This window comes from Dipteris shenzhenensis, chromosome 25, assembly GCF_047967505.1.
Source record: "Dipteris shenzhenensis isolate YYH24624 ecotype China chromosome 25, Dip_SZ_1.0, whole genome shotgun sequence".
Classification (NCBI taxonomy): domain Eukaryota; kingdom Viridiplantae; phylum Streptophyta; class Polypodiopsida; order Gleicheniales; family Dipteridaceae; genus Dipteris; species Dipteris shenzhenensis.
This window is the reverse complement of record NC_141620.1, coordinates 3,382,543-3,409,577: the sequence shown is the minus strand read 5'-3', so window position 1 is coordinate 3,409,577 and position 27,035 is coordinate 3,382,543. Positions and strand designations below refer to the sequence as shown.

The 27,035-nt window shown below is 43.2% G+C and overlaps 1 protein-coding gene across 3 annotated transcripts in view; it reads left to right on the top strand.

Moving 5' to 3' along the window:
• The first annotated feature begins 466 nt into the window (after positions 1-466).
• Positions 467-27,035, top strand: part of LOC147885320 (cysteine-tryptophan domain-containing zinc finger protein 7-like) — a 33,327-nt gene continuing 6,758 nt past the window's right edge. Inside the window, exons 1-9 of one of the 3 annotated variants that reach the window (XM_087396362.1) lie at positions 467-1,062; positions 1,366-1,438; positions 3,843-3,982; positions 4,320-4,643; positions 4,755-6,322; positions 6,485-6,885; positions 13,930-14,005; positions 14,105-14,275; positions 19,096-19,253. In XM_087396362.1, coding sequence (XP_087252488.1) covers positions 856-1,062; positions 1,366-1,438; positions 3,843-3,982; positions 4,320-4,643; positions 4,755-6,322; positions 6,485-6,885; positions 13,930-14,005; positions 14,105-14,275; positions 19,096-19,253 — 3,118 coding nt within the window. In that variant the 5' untranslated portion in view covers positions 467-855. Of the gene's footprint in view, positions 1,063-1,365; positions 1,439-3,842; positions 3,983-4,319; positions 4,644-4,754; positions 6,323-6,484; positions 6,886-13,929; positions 14,019-14,104; positions 14,276-19,095; positions 19,254-27,035 lie in introns of all 3 variants that reach the window. The other 2 variants (XM_087396361.1, XM_087396363.1) reach the window with 2 other exon arrangements.

The window sequence follows — 27,035 nt, the reverse complement described above, 5'->3', positions numbered from 1 at the left end:
TGAAGGCCAATGAGGGGCAATGTGGACATCTCTAGGCCTTGCAGATAGATGCAAAAGAAAGTGGAGAGGGTGCAGAGGTAAGCAATTAGTGATAGACAATGTAGGAGCTAAGCAATTAGCGAGTAAGCAATTAGTGATAGACAATGTAGGAGCTAAGCAATTAGCGATAAACTGACTTCGATATTGAGTCATTACCATGAGCCCCTCATGATGCCTAGGGAATTATGGAGTGGCAGGTGGGCGTGAAGGAGAGGAACCGTGGTAATGTGACGTGGGCGGGGAGGGGAGTGGAGGATGCAAGATTGGGAAGAGGGCAATGATGGCCATGGTTGGGATGAAGGTGAAACCCAAAGGGCTCTTAGACTTGAGGCAAGGCCAACAGAAACACACAAAGGAGATGACATGAATCACGGAAAGGAAGAAGAAGGGACACAATCATGCTTTCATGAGAAAATAGAGAGACACACGATCTGATGCTTTTTTCAGTAAGAGGAGAAAAGCTTGTTTTTCTCTCTCTCTCTTTGGTTCTCTCTTTGTTTCTATGTTTTACTGCTGCCTCTTCTTCTTCTTCTTTTTTCCTGTTCACAAATTGCTCCTCCATCACTCCCAAGATCTCCTTCTTCATCTTCATCACCCCAATTCCTGTTCCCCTCCCCTTCATAACCTCCAATCGCCATAGCCCACAGTCCCTTCCTTTTCCCTCCACCGTTCCATTCCCCCTCTGCTTTGCCCCTACCTTCCTATCCTTACCCCTTGCATTCTCCCCCCCCCCCCCCCCTTTCACGCGGCAGCTCCTGCCTTCCTTTCCCCAATTGGTGATTGCTATGTAGACATGAAGTTGCTCCGCCCCTGGCCATGGCCCTTCAGGCTTACCGGCACAGCGAGCTCGCAGATTCCAGCAAATTTCTCCACGACAAGCAGCGGAATGGGTTTCGCCGACCGCAGTCCGTAGACGCGCGGGGAACGGAGGGCGTGCAAATGGACGACAACGAACTCGAAGAAGGAGAAGCTTGCGATGATCCAGACACTGCCTGCGATCCTGACACAGCTTTTTCGTATCTTGTACGCAACCACGATTTTCCCTCGAAAAATCCGTACTTTGTGTCGTGTCTTCATTCTTCCACGTGTGGTAGTGCTTTGCATGTTCGAGAGGAAGGGGGAAAGGGCTTTCGTACCTCTAGCCCATCGATCCCACTCTCTATCTCATGCGGCCGTCTCGGTACTGAAATACTTAAGCTTCGCCACTGCTTCTATAATCTGCAGTATCACCCCTATTTGGCGTATGTAGTTGCTTCCGACTGATTCATTCTGTTTGGAAAACCAGTATGGCTTTTCCCTAAGCAACTTCTCCTCGCTAATTGTTAGGATGAAAAGCTACATCAAGTGTTGGGCGATGTTCAGAAGGAGTTTGAAGGTGGAGTGTCCGCTGAGAAACTGGGTATGTATCTCTTTCTTCGTCAGCGTGTGGGTACATATGTCTGTTTGCTTGGAGATGTTTTCAAAGTCTTTGTGCAATGGTGTCTTCGCTTGTGGAGCGCGTGCCACGACCACCTACCATCATCTCTGGTGCCCAAAAACCTGCACAAACAATAAGGACTGATACCTTTTTTCGCACGTGATCCGGAAAAACCAGCACAAGCATTAACGACGGTTACCGTGTCTAGAAGGAAATTTTTTTGCTACTTAGGTGATGTATGTAGAATTGCTGGCTTAAACTGTACAACCACAGAAAGCTGACCGAGAGCCGCAAAGTCTGAGCTGAAAGAATGAAGTATTATGGTAGAAGACACGTGTCACATTGCTGGAAGCCAAGCTATGGGTGCTCTTTTAACAGACTAGCGAGTTAGAGGTCCCAGAAGACACGTTTTGGCTAATTTTCAACAAGAGTTGACTGGAGGAGATTTTGCAGTCGCTACTATGTAAGGGATTGTTACCTTAATACATGCAGGGATCAGCGCTTAGAAAAAAAATATGGCATTGAGCCCAAGCAACGGGTCAGGGGTGGGAAACTTTCTGAAAAAGGTTTGAGTGTTGAGTGAGCTGATCACGCTAGGGTGGAGTCTGCATTGAGTGATGTATGTAACCAGGATGAGGGCAAGGGTGGTTGTGACATGTGCTTAGACGTTAAAGATACGGCCTGTTTTAGAACAGCAATGTTTGTTTTGTAGATGGGACTAGAGAATTTTTTTGCGTACCATACATGGAGCTGTCTGATGTCAAGCCCTATAATATAGCATAAGCTCCGGTTAATGGAGTACTGTTTTTTTATAACGGAGGTCTAATTGTACACTGTTTGAGAAGCAATAGAACGTGCGTGCTCCCCTATTGAGCATAGTATCATCTCCTTTAGGCGCTAACTCCCTTTGAAGCTCCATCGTTAAGATGGAGCTAGGAAAACTCGGCAACACAAAAGGTAAGATGCGGATCCACGAGAATTGTATTTGAGAGATTGCTGTACCAGCAGACTTATATGTCATCCTACAAGGAGGAGCAATTGTGACTTGTAGACTGCATATTTGCAAGGATGAGTTTGGGCATGTTCCTAGACTCATCTAGGTATATTACATATTTGCAAGGAAGCAAGAAGAAGGCCACCTTTTTATGCAGAACATGAGATCACTAGAGATATCAAATGACGTTGACAAGAAGATAAGCACAGGAATACTAATTCATAGGGTCTATTGCATTCACACCAAGGATGATGGGAATTTGATTAAGGGTTACCATGGCAGAGATAACCAAGGGAGGCTTTCCTTGTAATGGCAAGAGCTCTGCAAGAGTTTGATGAAAATGTGCAACTAGCAGATATATGTGGAGGATGTTTGCAGTCAAAATTAGGGGATATGAGTGGAAAGAGGAAGAAAGGATACAAGGTACTGTAGTTTTCTTGGTCATCCCATGAAACTTTCGAAAACTGCATTTTTGGCAGGATATGTAAGAAATGTTACAGCAAATGAAGAAAAGTATCTGTAGGGCTGATGTCAACCAAGGGAGAACACCTTGCTTTCTAAAGGAAGGCATGTTGGTTTATGTATGGATTCACAAGGATTCCAAGACAAGCGTTATAACTTGATTTCGTGGTCCATATTTGATAATAAAGAAGATAAATGATGATGCTCATACCAGTTGCAATTCTCAGATACAATCAAGACCATTTGGCTTTTCACACAAGGCCACTCAAAAGAAACGCTTGGTGCGTGGGACAGATTGGTCCTTGAGAAGGAGCTGATTTGACTAAGGTTTTCATCACATATATTCTATCGGAATGTGAATTGCTTTTTATATCAAAGAGAGCAACACCTTCGAATCGAATCTGTTCCAAATATTTGATCCAATGCAAGGTTAGGTTTGAGAATGATCATGGATAATCTTAGATTTTTATGAAGCAATTCCTGACCTTCAATTTCATGAGGACAGAGATCCTCTTTTAAGGCAGAATACAGTATTACCTCATGAGCTAACAGCTTGAATCCAACTTGGGTGGCGCATTCACCTTAGGTGTAATGGGCATTAGCCAAGGTGAATATGTTGGAAAAGTCACCTCCCCATCTATATGAGGAGAGCTTGGGGGAGGTGTACTTAGGGCTTAGGTGGCTGCCACATGCATACTGAAGCAAGGTGGAGTTTTTTCTTATATAAAAGCTAAAATCCCTAGTGAACTAGGGTGGACGGGATAAAGCCAATTCATGGAGTAATTCCAAGCCTCTTTCTGTGAGCAAGCCAGGTTGATGATTTCTCTTTCTCAGAAAATGTAGCCTGTGGTATGGAGCAATACATAGGGAATTGAATTCCTTCCTGTCCGTGTTCTTTTTAACAAGTTTGTCTTTGTTTTTTTGGGGCAGGCTCAAAATTTGGAGGCTATGGATCCTTTCTGCCCACCCATGAGCGTGCTCCGTCTGTGTTACTTCAGGAGAAGGCAGCATACTTGGTTGCTAATGATGCACCTCGAGCAAAGAAATCTCCAAGTGAGGGAATTGTGGAGGTGAATACTTTTCTTGATACTACCTGCATGTTCTTTTATCTTTGAATAATTGAAGCAGCGTACACGCGCGCGTGTGTGTGTGTGTATGACACATACATATACATAAATACCTCTAAATAATCAAATGAGTAAATAAATATAGAAGTGTGTGTGTGCTGGCACACATTTGTACTCGTACACATATGCAGTATGTGCGCTTGCGCATGTGCACTGTGTACACAAGACTTGTGTGCTACTTTGTTTGGCGCGCGCGCGCACAGAGAGAGAGAGAGAGAGAGAGAGAGAGAGAGAGAGAGAGAGAGAGAGAGTGAGTTTGTTTTTCTATCTCTGTTTGCAGAGAATGAAGCGGGTTGCTGCAGGAGCAAGCAATGATAAAACATACCCTGTCTCCAGTGAGGATGGAGGTAGAGGAGCTGCAAATCAGAAGGTGAGTAATGCAGATGCGCCAAAAGCAGAAGAGAATGCTAACTTCAAAAAAACTGTTACTTTAAGGATCAAAATGGGGTCAGAGTCCCATGCCCGGACAAGGAATACTGCAATTTATAGTGACCTTGGTTTGACGGACTCCTCATCTGCTTCATTGGAAGATGATGAGGAGGATCAAAGATTAGACTCTGATATCGAATCCAGCCCAGATAGGACTCCCTTAACAATGATCCGGGTAAGCAATTTTCACCTTGACTTGAGATTGTTGAATGTATCAACTTGAAAAGTTGTGGGAGTTGATATCTGTAGTGAAGCTCCACTTGATTTTTGTTGTCCACTTGGCCAGATCATGACGTCTTACGAGCTTCCAGGAATTCCGCTTTCACCTAATTTGCCAGATCTTGTTTCTGAGCCTTTTGCACGCAAAGAAAAAGTAAGATCAAATACACGAGAGAGTCAGAAAAGAAAGGCGCTGGCGTCAAGTAAAGCAGATTTCATTCATGATCCTGGCCTAGTCAAAGATGAAGGGGAGGTTGAGAAGGTGGAGGATTACAAGGACAAAATTAGAGAAAATGAGAGTGACTGGAAGGGTGACAGTGCTTTGGTACTAGATTATAGTCGGAAGGTAAAGAAAGAGGATGCTGAGAAAAGAGGCCCAAGAGAGACTGGTAAAAGTGTTTCAAAGCTACCCTCAAGGGCCCCAGGAAAGGACTCCTTGGCCCCAGGAAGGGATTCATCAAAGCTCTGTGAACCTCCAGTTGAAAGGCAGGATAGAGATGCTGTGAGTGAATCGGGAACAGGATTAAGATCGTCTGAAATAAGCAGAGAATTGAAGGGATCTTTTAGGGACAAGGGTCCGCCTGAATGGACAATGGAAGAGGTAGACAATGTTCCCAAGGACCTTGGTTCTCCATATGGATCGCTCAAGGAAGTAGAGTCCCACAGAGAGGCATCATCAAGGGCCAGTAAAGTTGACAAGTGTGGCTCTGTTTTTCAGGATATCATGAAGGAACAACCTGATATACTTTACCAAGTTAAAGATTCAGGTAAAGAAATCTGCACATCTGACACGGGGGTGCATGGAAAGAGGAAACATGAAGCTGGTGACTTCATGGAGGTAAAAAGGCAGAGTGGACCGAGAGAGAGCCTTGTGCCACATGAGACTAAGATAAAAGTGAGTAAAGAAGCTGCTAAGAACAAAGGAGCTGGAAAAGTTGTACAGCCTGACATATCAGCCACTAATAGAGAGCTTGAAAAGGAGGCACTAGCATCAGAAGTAAAAAAGAAATCCAAAGAAGCAGTCAAAACTCATGTATCTAGGGGCTCATCGAAAGAAAAGGTATCATCCAAAGAAAAGGTAAAGGAGCCTTCAAAGGAAGCCCGGAAGAGCTCAGAAAAATATCCAGAAGTTAAAGAATCATCGTCTAAGGATTTGATGAACGAGTCCTACAAAGAAGGGCGCAGAGATCCTTCCAAATTGCTCATCAAGGATCCTCTGAAAGATATGGGAAAAGAATTGAGGAAAGAAACAGCTGAGCCGAGAAGGAAAGAAAAAGTAAAGGACGGGCTGGGAACTGAACTCTCAAGCAAAGATTCTGTCAGATCTTCTCAAAAGGACAGGCAAAGGGATGTTGCAGTCTTACGAGATGTTCCAGTGAAAGCAACTGACTCAAATGTGCCAAACCTTCAGCATACTGAAATAAGTGGTTTTAATCAACCCTCAGAGCTGGGGGGTTTGCCATGTTTACCACCTGCCAATGGGCTACCTACTACGGCAGTCTCTGCCGCTAATATAACTGTTATTACACAGAATTGGGTTGGGTGTGATAAATGTCAGAAATGGCGTCTTCTGCCACCTGGAGTGGGGACTGACCAGCTACCCATAAAATGGCGGTGCAAGATGCTTAATTGGCTGTAAGTTGACACTGCTAGAAGCTTTGTGTGAATCTCTAATTATGATGTGTACCGTCTTTCCTATTCTCTCTGGTTCTGTTGGTTTTTGTTTCTTTTTTGGCCATAGTGTGGCCCTTTTTGCTGTAGGATGTACTGATTCTGGGTCAAAATTTCTGCTATCAGACCCAATATGAACAGCTGCAGTGTGAGTGAGGAAGAAACCACACAAGCTACTGAAGCACTATATACTGCTCCACCCGCGGTCCATGTAGATCCTATTGAAAGGAATGTACAGCATGCTGCAAGTGTAACCAATGTTATACCCAGCAGTGCGAATACTGGTCTTTTGGGTCAAGAAACAGGGGTTCCTGAAAGGTCAAAAGGGAATGTTGGCAAGAAGCGTAAGGTGGCTCCAGCCGTTTCAAATGAACTTGCTCCCACAAAGAGCAAGGTGAATGATGCTGTACACATACCCCAGGAAGGAACTCAAGGGAGGTTGGGGAGTGAAGATTCAGGACATGCACGCGAAGAAAAGCGCCGGGTGAAGGAGAGAGAGAAGGCAAAGCGTCCACGTGCAAATGATGGTATGCCCCTTGTTACATGTATACTTATATATTTCTGTTTCAGGGCAGAGAAAAAAAAGTCCTCCACAAGCACAATCACACGAATCATCAGGACAAAATGTTTATGTGTGTACAGACCAATCAGTAACGATTAAGAAAGCCAATATAACCCAACCTTTTGCCAAAGTAATCAACTAGAGAACAATCTTCTTGCCGATTTGGATTCAAAATGTAAGGCAAATACATAGAGATCAATACAGACCTAGTTTTTCTCTTGGCTGCAAGTGATACTCAAATTGGGCTCCAAATTTCAGACTGCAATCCTTGGGTGTCAGACTCTATGTAAGCCTTCTCGTGAGGGAGTTTCAAAGAAGAGGGATATATAGCTTCAGAAGTCTAGAATATATTTAGTCTTACAAATTAAAAATTTTTAATAGAACAAGCAAAAGAACAAAAGAAAAAAGGGCGACTTTAGACAAAATTATGAGTAACGAGAAAAAGTAAAAATTAAAATTAAAAATAAGAAAAACAGAAAGTAAAACTTAGTAAGTAAAGCTACACTGATGTCCTCATCAATTTCCAATGATAAGCTGCCATTTGGGTTTCGAAAGATTCTGAAACCTCTTGGGTTTACCACAGAACAGGGATTAGCAAAGAGGGACCCACTGAAACCTTTAAACACTACAATCAACACAATCACGGGAGAAGCCAAAAATTTTTCAAGTGGGCTTGTCGGATTCAAAATTGGCAATATATTTCCTCCTTCATACAGATAAAAGGGAGGTAACAGTGCAATTATCAAATATATGTGTCAGGCAGTAAATTGACGGTTTTGAGTACAAATTCCTAGGCAGCACTGCAAATTTAAGGTCTCAGCAAGTAAACACAGTAAAACCATAGATTGAATTCGGTTTTCTGAATAGTTAAGCAGACAAAGTGAACAGCCCCCTACCGCAAAAAGAGCGACAGTGAAAATACAGCTGTTGGAAATGGAGACACCCTCTGCGGGATAGGATCAGCTCCGTCTCTCACACTTAATGGCGCAGCTCACTGATGAAGACCTTACTGAAACAATAGAGAATACACAGTGTATACAAGAGAGAGAAAGAAGAGAGAGAACTCTTTGTATTCTTCCACAAAACAGTGGGCAAAACAAGCTCAGCTGAGCAGAAGACAACCAGCAAAGGGCTGGGCAAAACCCTGAGAACTCTTTGTAGGCTAACTCAGCGCGGAGCAAAGGCTTCAGTGGCTGGTGCAAAATGGAGCGGAGAGGGGGGCTTTATATATGGGCTGGCTGCTCCCTTGAATTGGCCGACCGGTACCTGAAATGGGCTGACCAGTTGGTTGGCTGGCCGACCAGCCTGTTTGGCTGGACCGACCAGCCCTTGCTTGGCTGGGCCAACCAGCCTAGGATAGGTCTATAAATAGGGCCTTCCTTGGCCATTTCCTTGCTCCTGCTGCTGTGCATCCTGCAGCACATACAGCCCTCCAAAATTCCCTCCCCCTCACAGTCCAATGCCCCCGTGTCCTCATCATATGGGGGCTCATAGGTGGGGACATTGACTTCCAACAACAGGCCAGCAAATAGGTTTTCAATGGCATGCCCCAAGCTACATCAGTCGCGCGTTGGTATCTACTGCACAAGGTTTGCGTCATAATGGGCTCCATGGGAGATCAGAGACCCTCACAAGGATAACTTGACCATTGTGAAAAACATGAGAGTACAAGAGGAGCATGAGTAATACAATTTAATGTCATCCTCTTTGGCTCTTTGCCTTTTCTATGGAAGGAATCACATGTGGAAACAAATAGAGTGCAAAGGGTGAGATAATTGCCAGCTAACTTGCTGTAAGTCCCGAGCTAACCCCTGTGAACTTGTACCTAACCTAGGTTTACTTCTTAACCCAAGCGTCAGTTATTGACTTGGTCTATTAACCCTCGCGGCTAAGGATTGTTGGTCTAACCTTATAAGAGCTAGGCTTTGGGTTGAGATTGGATGTATCCAAATTCCATATTGATTTAGAGGGATACAATCATAGTCTAACTAGGGCTTATAAGAAATTTAGGTATAGATTGGAGCTAGCGTTGAATGAGGTCTAATCTTGTAGGTAGAGCTGTTTTAGGAAAAGCAACACCAATCCAAGAAATGTAGCACTATTTCGGAAGAAGCTTGAAAAGCATGCTATTTTGGCCATGGCTTCTATAGGTGGAGCCCGATGCCAAAGATAGTGGGCTATCAACGTCATGACCCTCATATGGCTTTGTGGCAAAGATGGCAAGTTATGTCATGACAAGAGAAATCACTAATCCGTGATTAGTAGACATTCAAACATTAATATATATTATACGCCAATGGTGTAACATGTATATGTATTTATGATGGACACCGACTGATTTGCTTGAGTGATCTCAAGGGACATTAATGAAAGGGTATCACCCTTTCATTGTGAATCTTACGGAGCATTCTTCATTCACCTTGCATTCATCCGTCCTCTGTGAAGAACCAGACTTTTCAAGAATGCAAATGTGTGCAATGCATGCAGAATTTGAATGCCGATTGGCCCTCCAATGGGGAAGAGCGCCTTTGTGAGAGTACTTGTTTCTATTTCGACCTACATGCAAGGTGTGTGTGAGATGGCGGATGAATGCATGGTGAATGAAGAATGCTACGTGAGATTCACAATGAAAGGGTGATACCCTTTCATTAATGTCCCTGAGATCACTCAAGTTCCATCTTCCTATTTACACCTACCCTTAGCCTATGACCCTGTATCTACCATTCAATGCACCTTAATGCACCCTTCCCTTCCTATTGCCCCTAGGACCTAGACACGCGTGTGCATATTTTATTAATAAAATAAGTATGACATGTCCAAATTCGATGCCGTCTGAAGCAATGGCTCCAGTTCGACTAGTCCTATCTACTGAGATGATCCACCACCAGAACAAATTAGTCGGTGTCCATCATAAATACAAATACATGTTACACCATTGGCGTATAATATATAATAATGTTTTAATGTCTACTAATCACGGATTAGTGATTTCTCGTCATGACACTATCTCTCCCACCTTGCATGTAGGTCGAAAATAGAAACAAGTACTCTCACGAGGGCGCTCTTCCCCATTGGAGTGCCAATTGGCATTCGAATTCTGCATGCATTGTACACATTTGCATTCTTGAAAAGACTGGTTCGTCACATTTTGGTATCAGAGCTTCGATGATCCACCATTGGGATGAAAAGAGGAGGAGAGGAGCGAGCACGAGGCAAGGCACAAGCGTGCGAGATAGAGGCACGAGAAGCCAGTGCAGCGTAGGGCAAGACTGCTTGAGGGAACCGCACGGGCAGGCCGCGTGTGAGAAGGCTTGCACGGGAGAAGGCGTGTGCACACGATAGACTTTCTGACAGGCAGCGACGCAGTGCTAAAGGTTTCGAACGGAGGGGCACGGTTTGACCAGGCCTGTGAAAGCAATCACGAGATTTGGAGTCTGGGTTGTCTGCAAACTCCGATAGAAGGCTGACCGCAAATCGTGATCGCGACGGAGGGCTGTCTGCAAATTCTCATTTTGTTTCTTTGTGGAGCAAGGAGTTATGGCTGGAACCCTGCAATCTTTGAATCTAGGAGTCTTCTGAGGTAAGGTCTTTCTCTAATTTTTTGGGTATTTGGACGGGGAACGGGGTGACTCCCTCCTTGTGCGAATAAACCCTTAAAACCCTTAAACCGTGAGGAAAAGAGAACCCCCCCCCCCCCCTCGCGTTCTCCCCAACGGAAAGTCAGATTGGAACAAGATTTTAAGGGGGTGATCCACCCACCAAGTACCCCCTATAACGGTATCTAGAGCACCAATCCGCTCAAAACAAGTAGCCCAAACGGAGTGTACCAGTTTACAGCATAAAAACAAGGAAGAAAGGCTAAAAGAGAAGGAAGAAGAGGTCATTGAAGGGGTTTTTCAACACAAGCGAAGCGGGAGTCGGATAAGTACCACCAACTCTACAACACTTGACTTTTGCTGTAAAATACACCCCTTTTCTGAAATTACAGCAAGTGATTTTCTCTCTTGTATTACTAAAAGGAAAGAATGGAAGGAGAAGGGATATTTAATAATGAACTTGTCCTTTGTCCTCCACTACTAGAAGGAGATAGGGAGAGAACACCATCACCTCCTCTTGAAGAGGATAATGTCATATTGAGTATGATAACCCACGTATAGAGTTACCTTCATCTCTCCTTCAAGAATCTCTTGATAGGGAGTTTTCCTTTAGAAAGGAAGGGAGAAACGAGTTCATCCAAGAGCAACTAAGAGAGTGCTGAATTTTTGGGATGAAGATTTAAGTACCTCCTCAAAGAGAGCTAAATTCCAACCTCGAGAGAGAATAGAATTCCCAAAGTATGATGGAGCAAGAGAGGTAGATAAAATCTTCAATTGGATTCGCCATTTTGAGCTATATTTTACCCATCAAGATAAGACCGACCACGAGAAGCTTGCTCTTGCCACACTACATCTACAGAAGGATGCTTTGATGTGGTGGTCCTCATCACAAATGGGAAAAGAGCCTATTCTTCCATGGTTCAAATTTGTAGAGCAGCTTAAAGCCACTTTCATGCCTCCGAGGCATGAAGAAGAATTGACCTTCCGCTAGGAAAGGTTCAGGCAATTCGATAACGAGAGTAACGCTGAATTTACAGCTAGGTTCTGGAAACTCTCTTTAGAGTTACCTGAGAAGAGCGAGGATGATAGAAGGAAGAAGTATTTAGCAGCCCTAACCCCGAAAGTGAGGTATGAGGTTGAAATGTTCAACCCAACCACCTTGAAAGACCTTACTAAATTCGCTGAGATTGCTGAGAGGAAATTGAATCCTCGAAAACCTTTCAACAAAGAAAAAGAGAAAGCTATTGTACAAAATGTTAACAGCCAATCACGTCCTAGATGGATACCCTTTCCTTCCATAACTGACGATGAGAAGAAAAAGCTAATTAAGGAGGGTAAATGTTTCGGATGTAAGAAACATAAGCCAGGGCATCCATGGCAAAAATGTCCTACTCTATTAGTCAAAATTGCCAAAATCAATTCTGTAAAAGGGAAAGGCAAGGCTTCTACCACCTCATCCCAGGACTCTACGGTGAACATAGAACCAAGAGTAAATGCTATCCATTCAGCCAACACTGGTGTATGGATGTGTGAACTGAATAGAGAGGCATATTCATTGTAGAGTATGGATAGAGAATAAATATTTTTCTCCTCGGTGTACAGCATCTGATAGGATGAATAGGGCTGAAATAGAAGAGTTGGAAAAAGAGATTGAAGGTCTATAGTTTCTATAGACTAAGTAGCTCTCCATTGCAAAATCATCTATAGCCAAGGTCTACCTAATTCAATGAAACATTTGGGTGAGAGAATCATTTTAATACTGACTAGTTTGTTGAGAATATGTTTCAGCTTATTGAGCAGGTTACTGTAAAGAGATTTCAGCAACTTGGTATTCAGAAGAGAATTCTGAGTATGAAGAGATATTGAAGAGGCATTGCAGTGGTACTCTTGCATTTTGAATATTCAACATCAAGAGGAATCAGAACTTGAAGATGGGATTTAAGTTTTGATTCAGAAGAGATCGTGTACTACCAAGAGAAGACTATTTGCAGATTATGAAGAGGAGATGCAAATGTCGAAGTAAAAGAGAAGCGTACGCAAGAGAAATAGACAAGAGAGGATCAGAAGAGGACTTCTGCCCATTCAAGCAGGAGGGAGTGTCATGATAAGAGAAATCACTTATCCATGATTAGTAGTCATTAAAACATTATTTTATATTATACACCAATGGTGTAATGTGTATATGTATTTATGATGGACACCGACCAATTTGTTATGGCTAGAATATGCACATGGAAAACATACAAGAATGAGGACATAGGTGAAAGTGATATCATGTCATTGTGGAAATGGGAAATGAGACATTTCTTTGTGAAGACAGTAAGAGGTTTAATTACTGGTGGTGAATAGATCTACATCACATTTGTGACAAACAAGAGATTCACAACCCTTTTGATGCAGTTTATGCTTGGGGAATGATGAGAACACAAGTGTAGCTTTTTAAATTTATTTTCATTTACTCGTAGTTTTGTTTAAAGTCACTTATAAACTCTTCCTTTGTTCTTTTGCTCTTTAAAAAAAAAATTTATTTGTAAGATTGAATATATTCTAGCACACACACACACACACACACATCAGATTGTGACAAGCAAAATAATAAGGATTGTGAGGATGCATTTAGCATCATTTGCTTTGTTTGTCAGTGTCATGCTCAATGATCCCCCAGATTAGCGAGACAATGACATAAAAACAAGGCCAATAGTGATTTAAGGACATTCTCATCTCATTTGCCATTTCAAGGAGTTGAGGGGACAACTTGCAACAGAGTAGATGGTTGCAAATGTCAAAGGGGGATCAATTCCATTTAGTGTGGTTTTGCAAGGGTTAACGCCTTTAAATATATGTGTGTGGTCATCACGCCTGTAGATTGACTTCATGTGCTAAATGTTATTAACAACTATAGCTCATGTGGTGGGGCTGTGCAAGGTTAGTGTCTTTTTAAATAATTGTGCTCGGGCATGTATCCTGTAGGATCTGTTGTGTAAGGTCTATGTCCCAAGATTGATGAAATGTTGCAAGCGTAATGGCTCAAATGTGTAATTATGAGGGATGGTTCTCATTTGGCTCAATGTCCTCATATATATGTTTATATCTTTGCGTCCATATTGCAATCATTTTTTCCTTCTTTTTCTTTGGAAAATTTTCCATCTTCCGTCTGTGTTCTTATGTTTGACACTTTTAAAAGTGTTAGTACTTTTTCTGTATGAGCTTTTTTGTAAAAGTAATTTTTTGTGTTTTGTGTCCCTTTGATTAGTGTTCATGCATAATGATACTATTTTCAAATCTCTTTATCGTTTGGTGATTCTGAAAGATTCCATAGTGACAGATGTCTCATCTTTCAAGCTGGTTGGTATCTGTTTCATGCTGGCCTTTTTGATTTTTTTAAACTTATGGGCTCCGTGGACTTATGGCAGGGGCAAGTCCACTTGGAAAGGATCATGGCCAAGCATTGATGAAAGAGGCAAAAGACTTGAAACATCGTGCAGATCGCTTATTGCACCAGGTGAAATAATACAAATGATAGAGGGTCTGTATATGCTTGTTTTTCAATGTAAGAAGTTATCAAAGTTATTAATTTTGGGCCTTCACAAAACAGGGTAAAGATGGTTCGGAGCTTGAAAGCACAAATCTTTACCTAAGGGCTTCATTGAAGTTTCTTCATGCGGCTGCAATGTTGGAAGCGATGCAGCCTGAAGGTGCAGAAACTGGAGAGAATTCATTCCCATTTGCTGTTTACACACAGACAGCAAAACTTTGCGAGTAAGGCCGTTGTTTCTTGATTGCACTTGATGATCATGTGCAGCTTTATCAGTTTTACTTCTGAACAGCTAAAGAAGAGTCTGATTTTCCAATTTTGTGTTCTGACTGAATTCATGTGGGGTACTCCATATTTGCATTTATTTGTTGACCCTTGATTTAACATAGCAGCCTTTTTCTGAGCAAAAAGAATGATTCAATTAGAAACTATCTTTACAAGCTGAAGCTGAGTATAAACAGAGAAAACTCTGTTCCGGAGATTCCCTAGGCAGTGAGCTTAGCTCTCTGGAAACAGGCTGGTTTCATTCTGACAACCAAATTCTGTTTTTATTCTGTTTTTCCCCACCCCATGGTCAGCATCTTATGGTTTTACTGATTTGTATGGTTGGTTTTCTTAAGCATTAATAGAAGTTCCTTTCCTGTGTAAAAAGAGAGTAAACTAGGAGCTTCGTCATAAATATACAAAATTAAATCCTAATAGTTGAAAGTGAATTCTTGAAATTAAAATTTAGAAGTACCAAAGATATTTACAACAGTCAATCAAAGCAGCATATTGTAATCAGCTGGTACAATGCCTTTTACAAGATCTGGAAACTTTAGAGAGCCTTCAAGTGGGTATGCACACCTGTAGGGGGCTGCAAAAGAAATTGCTGTTATTATGTTTGGCATTTTGGTCATGTACAGCAGGAAGATGGCTCTTAAAAGAGAACATGACTGTTCGTACAGCAAGTAAATGCCACACGTGTGAACCCGGTGCTGCAGAAAATGCTTCAAAATGCTCCAAAATGCATCTACCTTCGCGGTAGCTGCTCCAAAATGCGGCCTTCTCGCTTCAAATGCAAAGTTTTCATGATAGAAGTGCTTGGATAGGCCTCAAACGCTCACGGGTGTGAAGAAAACGAGCAAAGCAAAGAAAAGAGAGGCCCAGGGGATGCCAAACAGCTTGAACAAGTTGCCAATGGCTGTAGGAATGAATCCCAACCTGCTCTGATACATTGTAGGCTATGGCAAGGAATGGAAGCTCAAAATGAAGGAGAGAAGACAAAAAACGAGATGCTGTTATGAATCGCTGCTCAAGAGAGAGCCAATATAACAAAACCCTAGCGCTAAGTATCCTAATTGGACTAAGTGTCCTAACTATCCTAAGTGGTACATGTACTAACTGTACCAACTGACCTAACTGATTGTAACTAGGCCTGCAAGGCACATACGAAGGAATGAATGGCACCTATGGATAGCCCATAGAATGGCCTACAAGTTTGGGCATGTCCCTATCTATTGTATGCTTTTGTCGTATAATAATGTATTAACGCACATGCAAATTTCACCTTATGAAGTTTTTGTCCGTGTTGAGGCCTGTTGATATTGTGATAAATTTTTTCTATCTTAAGTGGTGCCTTGCCCTATCAGCTAAATGGTCTAAGCAATCTTTTTTTTTTTTGCTTGGATGCTCGTTGGGGAGAGACTAAAGTGAACTTGTATAGGCTTCACAAGCAGTTGTAGCTTGAATGAAGAGAACGTGGACTACTTTTTGATTAGCCTTCTGCTTTAGTGCTAGCCTTTGTGACGGCTGAGTCTGCCCTTCACCTCCGGAATGCCGACATAAACTCAGTATGAAGACCTTTGTATAAGTGGATGCTCAAGTATGTGTGGGTGTGTGGGTTTGTATGTGTGAGAGTATATTTTTATACTGTGGTCTACACCCACTATTGGGCGTTGATAACGTGAGTGGGGATGTCATAGTAGCTAGTCCCTACTATGCATGATGGAGTTTATGGTTTTCAACCTTATGAGTGACTATCATGAGATTGAAATTGCATGATGTGATGTTGTTTGAGGATGAGTTTGGGCATGTTACTGGATTCATCTAGATGTCTGTGTGTATAATGGTTGTGAGGTCGGGAAATGAAGTTACAAAATTTTCCACATTAGTAGACCCAATACTATTTAGTATTTAGTATATTGGGATATAACCCATGGAGAGAGGGGTAAGTTGGGAGGGAGTTTCTATGAGAGAAGATGGTGAGCAAGAAATCCCTTTCATGACCTCTTAGCATGTCACTTGGAGCTTGCCCTCAAGAGCATATCACTTGGAGCAGGCCGTCCCAATTAAACAAACGCAAAATCTGCAAGCCAAGCCCCACGATTAGTCTCCTATCCAAGCTCATGCTTTAACCCAACAATGAGCACTAGCAAAGTTACCACATTGCCTTTCGTTATTTAGACTCTGTCCGCCCAGCTAGATACTCCTCGTCATCAGTTCTATCGAATAGTTGAATGAACCTGCCGCCTACTCAAAGTTACAATGCTGATGATACCCCTTAGGTATGAACAAAAAGGACAGCCACACTTCATAATTCAAGGCTCTAATGATTCTTTCTTTAGATGATTATATCCTTGTTTGTGTTATTTGTCAAAAAACTTCCCTGTATAGTTTTAGGCTGCCAAGCAAATACTTTGTGACAAGCAGTTGGATAAGAGTGGAGCTACCATGTGGGCAGCAAATAGACAGCCACATGGGCAGGATTCAAAGATCCTTACTTAGGGTTTTTGAGAACTGCCCAGCTTAGTCAACATAGGATTGATTCAGTGTGGTTGCCTCTAGGGATGCACACAGGCCTTGAGTGTGGGATGAATAGAGCACTAGGGTTGGGTCCAGCTTGCATAGGTGGCCTTATGTAGGCCAAGAGGTTTGGAGCTGGTTGGCCTAGCTAGGTCAGCCAGCGCAGCAGGCAGGTTGTCAGTAGGGTCTGGGTTTGCCCTAATCAGGGTTGAATCGGCATGTTAGGTCACCTATATACCAGGGCCAGTCGGCCCAAGTAGGAAGTTTAGCCATTCAAGTTTGCAGCAAGTTTAGCCATTCAAAGGCAATATTTCTACTACAATTCTAAATAGTATTGGGCTATTTGTCAAAATATTACTCAAAGGGCAACACTTCATTGACAAATAGGCATTGTTCAACAAGGATAGTGTCAATCAGGGAATTTCAACATCAAGACAAAATGAGATAATGGAATCTACATTAAGACATACCATTGGTTCATTTCAAGTTCAATTTAACTAATGGTGGTACGAAACAATAGTTCAAGCAACTTGTGCGGACTAATTGACCATTCAATTGACACTCCAAGCATTTTGACGATCCGTTGTAAATAAAAGTGACAAACTGTTACGTTGGTTATAACTATCGGGTCAAGGAAACAAAGGCCAACGAGTATTGAATCATAGTCCTTGTCTTCATAACTCTCATGTAAGACACAGGTCCGACTAGGGTAAAGGCCAATGAGTATTGAATCATAGTCCTCGTCTTCATAACTCTTCTGTAAGACACATGTCTGACTAGGGTAAAGGCTCACAATAGAACCCATATGGACATGTATATAAGCTCTACAATAGACCAATTCTACAAGAACTTGGCATGGAACATGATCCACTGGCATACATGCCCATGCTCTCAGGCAAAGGTAATCACAAAGAATTGTTTCATAAGAGATGGTTCAGAGAAACCTCAAGGCAAGAGGAAGATTATTTAAACCTATTCCCACAAGCTCTCATAGGAGTGAACCATTTGACCTATTTTCATAAGCTCTCATAGGAGAACCATTTGGTTGGTATCTCAAAATGGAAGTGGAACAAAACAGATGGCCCATGCTCCGACAATACTTTGGAACAATTTTGATAATATTCATCTTGTAACTAGGATAGGCATGTGTTGTGTGTGTGTATGCATACGCGTGTACATATACATATTGTATATAACAACTTGCATACATCTGCATGAAACATTTCCAATTTGGAAATGGGCAACATTAGAAATGCTTTGGAAAGGCAGTGAAAAACTCGAAAACCCAAGGGTACACTAGAGATTGAAAACATTAGAAATCCTTTGGAAAGGCAGTGAAAAACTCGAAAACCCAAGGGTACGCCAAGTAGAAGAGTCATAAGTAACTCGGGCGGAAATAGATTTGGCATTTAATGTATATATATGCATGTAGAAAGTGGGTATTTCTCATTGCAAATTTTATGGAGTTTGTACAACGCTTTGTCCAATAGAGGTTGGTATACTTTGTTGTCAACATATGATCGCCTAGCACCCGTGAATGAATGGTGTCTATGTAGTGATCCTTCCACTTTTCAATAGATTAATGTCTATCTTTAGACTACAAAATCGCCAAAAAAGGTGTTGATTAACACAATGGCATGCCAATATACAAATGGAGTTTTTAGGTGTTATCGAGCTATCTCAACACCTATATTTGGAAATGGAGCTTCTAACAAGGGTTTGTGTATTGATGTTCTTATACAAGTTAAGGGACGATTCTTAAGGTTCAAGGTGTTGCATGAAGACTTCAGCTACATAAGGAACCTCACTGTCTTAGTTTCAAGCTCTATTTGTATTTATTTAATATTGTGATTTTAATGCTCAACACAATAATTTTTTTGTAGGAAATTTGAGGCTAGAAAATGGGAGGAGGATTTGGGTGTTAAGGTTTGAAGGACCTTGTGCAAGTGTCTGATGAATGTTATTTAAAGGATGTTGATGAGGATTGGGGCCAATTGTGTCTGGGAATAGTAAGGCCACGGAAGTCTGATGGAGTACGTCTATTGAATGTTTTGGGAAGTGAAAGTTTGAAAGTTTGGGAGGAACCATAGTCAGTACTGACCATATGGGTACAAACGTCATCTTTTTGTGGGTTATAGCAGTGATAATCAAGCGGGTTTCTTGTTTTGGTGTATTCACTAAGAGCATAGCTGTTTTGACTGTCTTTGAATTGTCTTGTCACTGGTAGAGCCTTTTTAAAATCTTTGGTTTATCTTTACAGATTTTGTGCTGATGCCTACGAACGTAGTAAGGAATTGGTGCTGGCTTCTCTTGCCTACAAATGTGCTGGATTGGCACGTATGCGGGTAGTTCAAGCAAGGAGCTTGTGCAGTAGTCGAGACCGAGCAGAGCTTCAGTCTCATCAACAGGTCCCACTAGGTGACAATTATTTGCCTTGTTTTTGTCTTTAAATATTTCAGTATGTGAGAGCCTTTACTTTCATGCTATTTGATCTTGTAGATGAAGATACGAACAGGAGTTAACTATTTGCAGGTTTCACAAGATATGTTGGCAGCAGAAATGGGCACTAAAAGAGTGCTCCATACTAACATGGGAATGGGGACTGCGTAAGAAAATGGAAATAGAAACAGAACACCAAAATTTTACATGTTACCCAAGGAAGGCGACGGAAAACTTGTGTGGGTTTTTCCATACACAATGGGACATGTTTTCGTGTGACCATGCTAGGTGAAGTAATAATGGGTTACTCTGTTGAAGAGTTTTAGGAAAGGCTGTGGTAAGGGCAATGTCTCAACACACCAATATTAAGTGAAAACTGCTTTTCACTTAATATTGTCATGGGTCTTAGCTGTGCCAGCCTATAATAGTCATGTGGCTATGGGCTTACACATTTATTGAACTTCAGCATGATATAAACAACCGTGGATTTTCATAGGTGGTCAGAGAGTGAAACCAATGTAGGATGCTCAGGATAGAGTCTTTCAAGCTCATATCTATATGGATTTACTTTGTGACATACATTTTGATAGACAGTAGCTTTGGAGGATGTCCAGAGAGTCACATAAGGATTTAGATGGGTGCCTCTTGTTGTTTTCCCATGTTGCTAAATAAAGAGCTGGCTAAAGACAGATTTCTATTTGAATGTGTGGGAACATTGATCAGGTATCCTATGTGCCAGGTGAAAAATGCCATATTGGGTGTAAAGACAGGTGACTTGGAAACAGACCTTATGTACGTTGCTGTCTTTAATATAGTTTTGTTGCCTTGTTACCTATTCATAGAGGGCGACTAGAACACATGTATTTAGTTGGATCTGTGGCTATGATTATGTGTTATGTGCATAGAAAAAAGGACTGGATGCAGAGGGATTGATAAACCTTGTGGTAATTTGAGCTCATATGTCGAACATTGTAGCATACAATCAGATGCGTTGCAGGGTCGTACAACCATAAGCCTATTAGGGATTGCGTGTAACCTATTCTTCAATAATTTACAATCGACTGTACAGTTAACTGAGTGACTGTATGTACTTCCTTCTCACGCTATCTCACGATGTGTGTGTGTGTGTGTGTGTGTGTGTGTGTGTACTTGTCTACTCCAGCTTTTGGTCATTGGCATGCTACTCATTGGTACTTTCTTTTGGGTTACATTGATGGCAAAATAAAGGCCTGCTCTTTTGTCTCTCGTCTCATTGTTGATTGGAAACATATATACTTTCTCACCTTAAATGGAATGGCTGACACACTCTGGCAGGTAACTTCTTGCATGCTGAGAGTCTTCATTGGTCGAAGGATTTCATGCTCCCTTTGGCATTACAAGAATCTCGTCGCTTCTATTTTCTTTGGTCCAAAGGCTATGCCGTGTTTATGATGTGCTTGATGCAGCCTGCCGTATTAGTGGACATGCGAATTTCACTTGTGAAGTTTTAGTCCATGTTGCGGCCTGCTGGTTTTGCGATAATTCTTTCTATCTTAAGTGGTGCGTTGCCCTATCAGCTAGATTTAGTGCTCGTCTGGGAGACTAAAATCGTTTAGTCTTCACAAGCCGTTTAGTCTTAACAAGCAGTTGTAGCTTGAATGAAGAGATTTTGGACTACCTTTTGATTAGCCTTCTCCTTTAGTGCTAGCCTTCGTCATGGCTGAGTCTGGCCTTCACCTCCGGAGTGCCGACAGAAACTTAGTACGAAGACTTTGTATAAATGGATGCTGATTTGTATGTGAGAGCATATGTTTTATACTATGGTCTACACCCACTGTTGGGCGCTTGAATGAAGAGATTTTGGACTACCTTTTGATTAGCCTTCTCCTTGAGTGCTAGCCTTCGTCATGGCTGAGTCTGTCCTTCACCTCCGGAGTGCCGAAAGAAACTCAGTACGAAGACTTTGTATAATGGGATGCTTAAGTACTGTCTGGGTGTGTGGATTTGTATGTGTGAGAGCATATGTTTATACTATGGTCTACACCCACTGTTAGGTGCTGATATTGTTAGTGGGGATGTCATAGTAGCTAGTCCTTGCCATGCGTGATGGAGTTTATGGTTTTCAACCTCATGAGTGACTATCATGAGATTGAAACTGCACAATGTTGTGTTTTTAGAGGATGAGTTTGGACATGTCCTTGGACTCATCTGGGTATATGCTTGATGCAGTTGGTATGGTCGTTTCTTTTCCTATAGCTGCCAAACAGTATGCTTTGGGACAGCATTATAGGCTGGTATGTTATTTACTGTCACGGTTGCATCTTTGTATTAAATCTTGCTACCTCTGCCTTGGGTTCCTCTTTGTGCCAATGGCATCTGGTTAGTGACATGCTCCTCTCGGTGGTGGCGCCAGAAGTTGTAGTATATTTGGGCTTCCAAACTTTCGCTTTGGCAATTTTTTTCCTTGTGGCGTGTTCTACTTGGAGTTCTCCCATTTGGACTGCTTTTGGCTTGTCATTGTATTGCTCCTGCCATTTGTTAATGATGTCTGTCCTCATGGGAGTATCTCTTTTGGCATCTTATGATTTCTTGCTCATGCTACAACAAAGGCTTTAGGCTCGTTTTCCTAGTGCTTGCTTTGACAAGCGATTCCGGTTGTTTGGTTTTCATCCAATAAGGCAGGGATATGATCTATTTTTTTATTGGGTTCACTATTGGGCACTATGGACTCCATGGAAGGACCGTAACCCTCGAGTCTTTGGTGATCCCCACTGGCTAAATATAGTTCTTCTGGGCATCCTTAAGGCAATGGTTATATAATTGTCTACATGTGCGGGATCTAGATTATCCTGCCTTGTCATATAATGATATCTTCTGATACTTGTAATTGCATGTCCCTTTCCTTGGGGCTGTTCTTTGTAATACAGTGACAACTTGATTTTACCAAAAGTGTGTGTACGTGTGCACGTGCATGTGTATCGCGCGTACGCGCATGCACACACAAAAAGAAAGTATTTTAAATTCTTCATCAATTATAGACTGAGGGTCTTTAAGTTTAGATTTGAAATCTTTATGAGGGTCTTGCCCTAACACTAAACTGCCTATTTGCCGTTCTTTTGGGATGTCGTTACAAGTTGTCTTTTGGCTCGATAGTGAGCTCTGTGGCGACCCACACTTTTGTATCTTGTAGTTTATTGGATTGTGTGAATATATGGACTACTGGCACTTGTATCAAGAATGAGTACGGCATGAGTGCCGTCTAGCTTGATCTTCATTTTACAGTCTTTTGGCTAGTCAATGCCAGGTATTGTTGTCTAAATCCATCTGAGGTCTTATCAAATGTGTGTTGATTCTTATGCCACGCCTCATGTGTGCACAAATTCACAAAATGACTTCAGGGGATATGTCGCACTTGCTAGACTGAGCACCAATGCTTTCACTCTCATTTCCAGGATCCTTGGACCAAGACTCTTCTCTTTGACTCTTTGGTCTGCCACATGGGTATGTATGGCAGCCCTTGTTGGGTCCAAACCTATATGAGATAGATTGGACTCGAGTGGAGAGGCTCTAGGTTCTCTGTCTTCACTGATGATCAGTAGTAAGCCTTCAATTCCACATCAAATGGTCCTAGCTGAGTTCAGAGCATCCCCACTACAGCTTGATGCACCATTCGAGGTTATCACATACCTCTACTGTTGGAAAGGTCACCTCCCCATCTATAAGCCCCCATATGAGGAGAGCATGGGGGGGGGGTGAACCTAGGGTTTGAGTGTCTGTCACATGGGCATCTAATTGGATGCCATGTGGACAAGAGCCAGAAGGGATTGAGTGATAAGATGGGGCTGCCACATGGACAACATCTTGGCTGTCATGTGGGCAGCACATCTAGAGCTGTTGTGGGCAAGAATCAAAGAGATGGAGGGTACCCGGAGCTAGGATGGCTCTGCAGCAGCAAGAGGCGAAGCAGTAGCCAGCACAAGGATTCCGGAATAAAAGGCGATCACATGGCGCTGACATCTACAGGGTGTACAGCTCTGTACGGAACTGGAAAGGGCCTGGCAGAGGTGCAGTTATGGCAGGATGTGTGGGCGCAGATGTGGAGCAGCAAATAGGGCTGCTAGGGGGCAGTGGCATGCTTTATATAGGGCTGGGCCCTTGCCTTGATTGGAGGGCTAAAGGTCCTAGAAGTGTGGGCCAAAGGGCCCTAGTTTTGTGAGCCCTTAAAGGGATGGACCAGCAGCAGACTGGTCGGCCAGTATGAAGCTGGCTGGTCGGTTTTTTACAGCAGGCCTTAGGGCCTATAAAAGGAGAGGCTTGTTGCCTCATTTGATCATCACTTGGAGCAGCAGTTCAGGGAGCAGAAGGAGCAGCAGATCAGCCACTTGTGGGCCTCTATCCAGAAGGAGACAAGAGAGCTGTAAAGCTGCAGACCTAGCTCAGAGTGCTGCCCTGTTGGAAAGGTCACCTCCCCATCTGTAAGCCCCCAAATGAGGAGAGCGTGGGGGAGGGAGACCTAGGGCAGAAGATGCCCAGAGAAGAGAAAGGGAGGGGGACTGCCACATGGGCAGCACCTCACACAAAGCAAGAAGGGTACTTGGCAAGTCGTGGAGCTCCTGATGTACAGGGCAGACACGTGGACATCAGGGACCTGCAGCAGCCTGATTGCGCAGGGATTTCCAGCAAGGACAGACGGCGCAACAGTACGGAAGGGTACGGTATGCATACGTGGCTGTATGGGGCTGGTGAAGGCCTGGCAGGAGGCAAGGATGCTGCAGCAGGAAGGCACCTGCATGAAGAAAGATACAAGGCAGATGGCAGAGGCTATGGGCAGGAGTACAGCCTGCAATAGGGTCTCCAGCAGCAGCAAAGGGCAGCCTAGCAGCAGCCCAAAATGGCCTGGCGAGGTAGTAGGGCCCTTATATAGGGCTGGGCCCTTGCCTTAATTGGAGGGCCAAAGGCCCTAGAAGTGTGGGCCAAAGGGCCCTAGTTTTGTGAGCCCTTAAAGGGCTGGACCAGCAGCAGACTGGTCGGCCAGTCTGGTCGGCCAGTATGAAGCTGGCTGGTCGGTTTTCTACAGCAGGCCTTAGGGCCTATAAAAGGAGAGGCTTGATGCCTCACAAATTATCCAGCAGCCAGCAGTTCCAGGGCAGAAAGAAGCAGCAGGAAGCCTACTCTCTGGGCCTATCTACAGGAGGTGAGAGAGTGCAACAGGTGCTGCAGACTTAGCTCTAGGGACAGGCTGGACCTTGGCTGTCTTCTAGGGCAGCAAGGTGCTGAGATCATCATACCTTCTGGAGCAGCCATTCACAAGCAGGTTGGAGCGGTGGAACAGGGACCTGTGTGCTGCAGACAAAGCTTGGCAGGGGCTGCCCACCTAGGCTGATTCACAGGCAGTAAAATGGAGAAGAACACACTGGACGGAAAGTCTACAGATGCTCGAGGTGGAGCACGTGGGCTCGCGTCTAGAGATAGCCAGCAGATTGGAGAAGGCCTTGTGGTTAGATGAGAGGACCACATCATTGGTGGGACTCTGGATCTATCTCTTGTATTGTGTCCATAGTTTTGGACGGAAATATATTTTGGTGGTTTCTCTATCTGGCTGGTTCAATGTCTATTGATGAGTCTGCACATTTATATTATGCACATTAAGTTAAGAAGTTTGTGATTCCACATCCCACACGCACACTGTGTGAGCTCCTGGGCATTACTATAAGTCTTCCGCTGTGTGTACCCTTTGTTGGGTAATTTTCTAACATGCCCACCTAGGCTGGTGCAAAGACAGCAAGGTGGAAGGGATTCGGATGGAAAGTCTACAGAAGCTCGAGGTGGAGCACACGGGCTCGAGTCTAGAGATAGCCAACAGATAGGAGAAGGACCTCGTGGTTAGATCAGAGGACCACACCATTGGTGGGACTCTGGATCTATCTATTTTGTATTGTGTCCATAGTTTTGGACGGAAATATATTATTTTGGTGGTTTCTCTATCTGGCTGGTTCATTGTCTATTGATGAGTCTGCACATCTATTTTATGCACATAAGTTAAGAAGTTTGTGACTCCACACCCCACACCACACTGTGTGAGCTCCTGGGCATTACTATAAGTCTTCCGCTGTGCGTACCTTCTGTTGGGTTCTTTTCTAACATCTACCGCATCAGGAAATATCGCTCTTGCACTGCAGGGCGACACAGGCTACGTTGGTTGGCCCTAACAGCTAAGGGTGAACAAAGGTGCTCGTATGCACGCACATGCAGATGGTTTGAGTGCCTTGGGCTCCACATAGACATAGGTACCTCCCTTCCAATACAGCATTGAGGCCCTCTTGGTCCCCGCTCACATATCACGATGTTATCCGAGAGGATCTCTTACAGCCACACACATTCAAGACCTGGTTGGCCTGCGAGCTTCCTATGAAGCTCATATTTCATAGAGACCATAGCTTGCAGATTTCAGCAGAGGCTTCATTGATCCCCAAGATACACACAAATCCATCTCCCCCACTCCTTGAGGATATCAATCGGGTAGTTCCGCATTTCATTACACCAACTTTGCATTGAGAGTGGACGGGTGGAGGATATGTTTTAGAAACATGGTGAGAGTGAGAGAGAGAGATAGACTAGGGAGTGAAGAAACGATACACAAATGTAGAAACCATGGAAGGCTTTTATTCATTCATCATCATCATCATCAAATGAGACAAGTGAAGTACAAGCCTTTTACAGGCTACACATACACACACTAGCACCAAGTGCGTATGGGATAAGTCCCATGGTGACACGTGGCACTCACACATGACTCACAATGAACTAGTACTAGATCTCCTAGTACAACACATCACACATCACTTCTCCCACACACTCTTTGGCTATGATATCTCCAGCACCACCTTTGGAGCAAAGAGTGTGAGACCCAACACACAGTGAGTAGACCGATCCTCCCTCCACTGCGATACTGCAAAGAGCAAGTCCAACTATCCAACTCCTCGCGTGTGATAGTGGCTTCTCAGTGAGCTTACGACCGGCAAGGGCAAACCATCACTCATCACCCCCCCTTACTCTGAACTAGGTGGTCAATACCATTATACCAAAGTTAAAAACACTACCCTTCATTTTTGGGGGACAATCCAGGACAGAGTACCTCTTGTGGTCCAATACATTCAGTTTAGAGGGACTCTCAAGGCTAAGAACCTCTATTGACTCAATACAAAAACTCATAGCATATAGGGCCTAGAAAGCCCAAGAATCCGAGTCATAAGGCTCCTCAAATGAGAGGCCATGAACCTCAGTTGTGGCTGCATGTATCTCCTCAAGGGGCTCTTCAGGTTTGGCATGTTCTTCAGCAAGGAGATTGGCATGGTGCTTCTCTTGTTCCTGTTCCTTCTTCTTGTAGCAATGAGCCTCAATATGACCTTTCCTCTTGCAAAACCTGCAAATAATATTCTTGTTAGTCTTCCATTTGCTTGTGGAAGCAAACGCTTGATCACCAGGAGAGGCAAGAATGGCTTCTTTATTACGCCGGTCCTTCTCAATGAGTAGAGTCACCATATCATCAAACGTGGTAGTGGCAAGGCGCAATACTTTAAGGGTTTGCTCAAAGCGGGATATCCCCTGCATACTCTTCATAAGGACAACCATCTTTATCTTCATAATCAAGCACACTTTTCAAACTTGAGAGTTGTTGAACAAGGGATTGAAACCTTGTAGATGATCACTCAACTCATCACTCTCCTCCATTTTCAAATCATAAAAATTGAGCTCCGAAAAGACTTTGGAGTTGGTGATTTT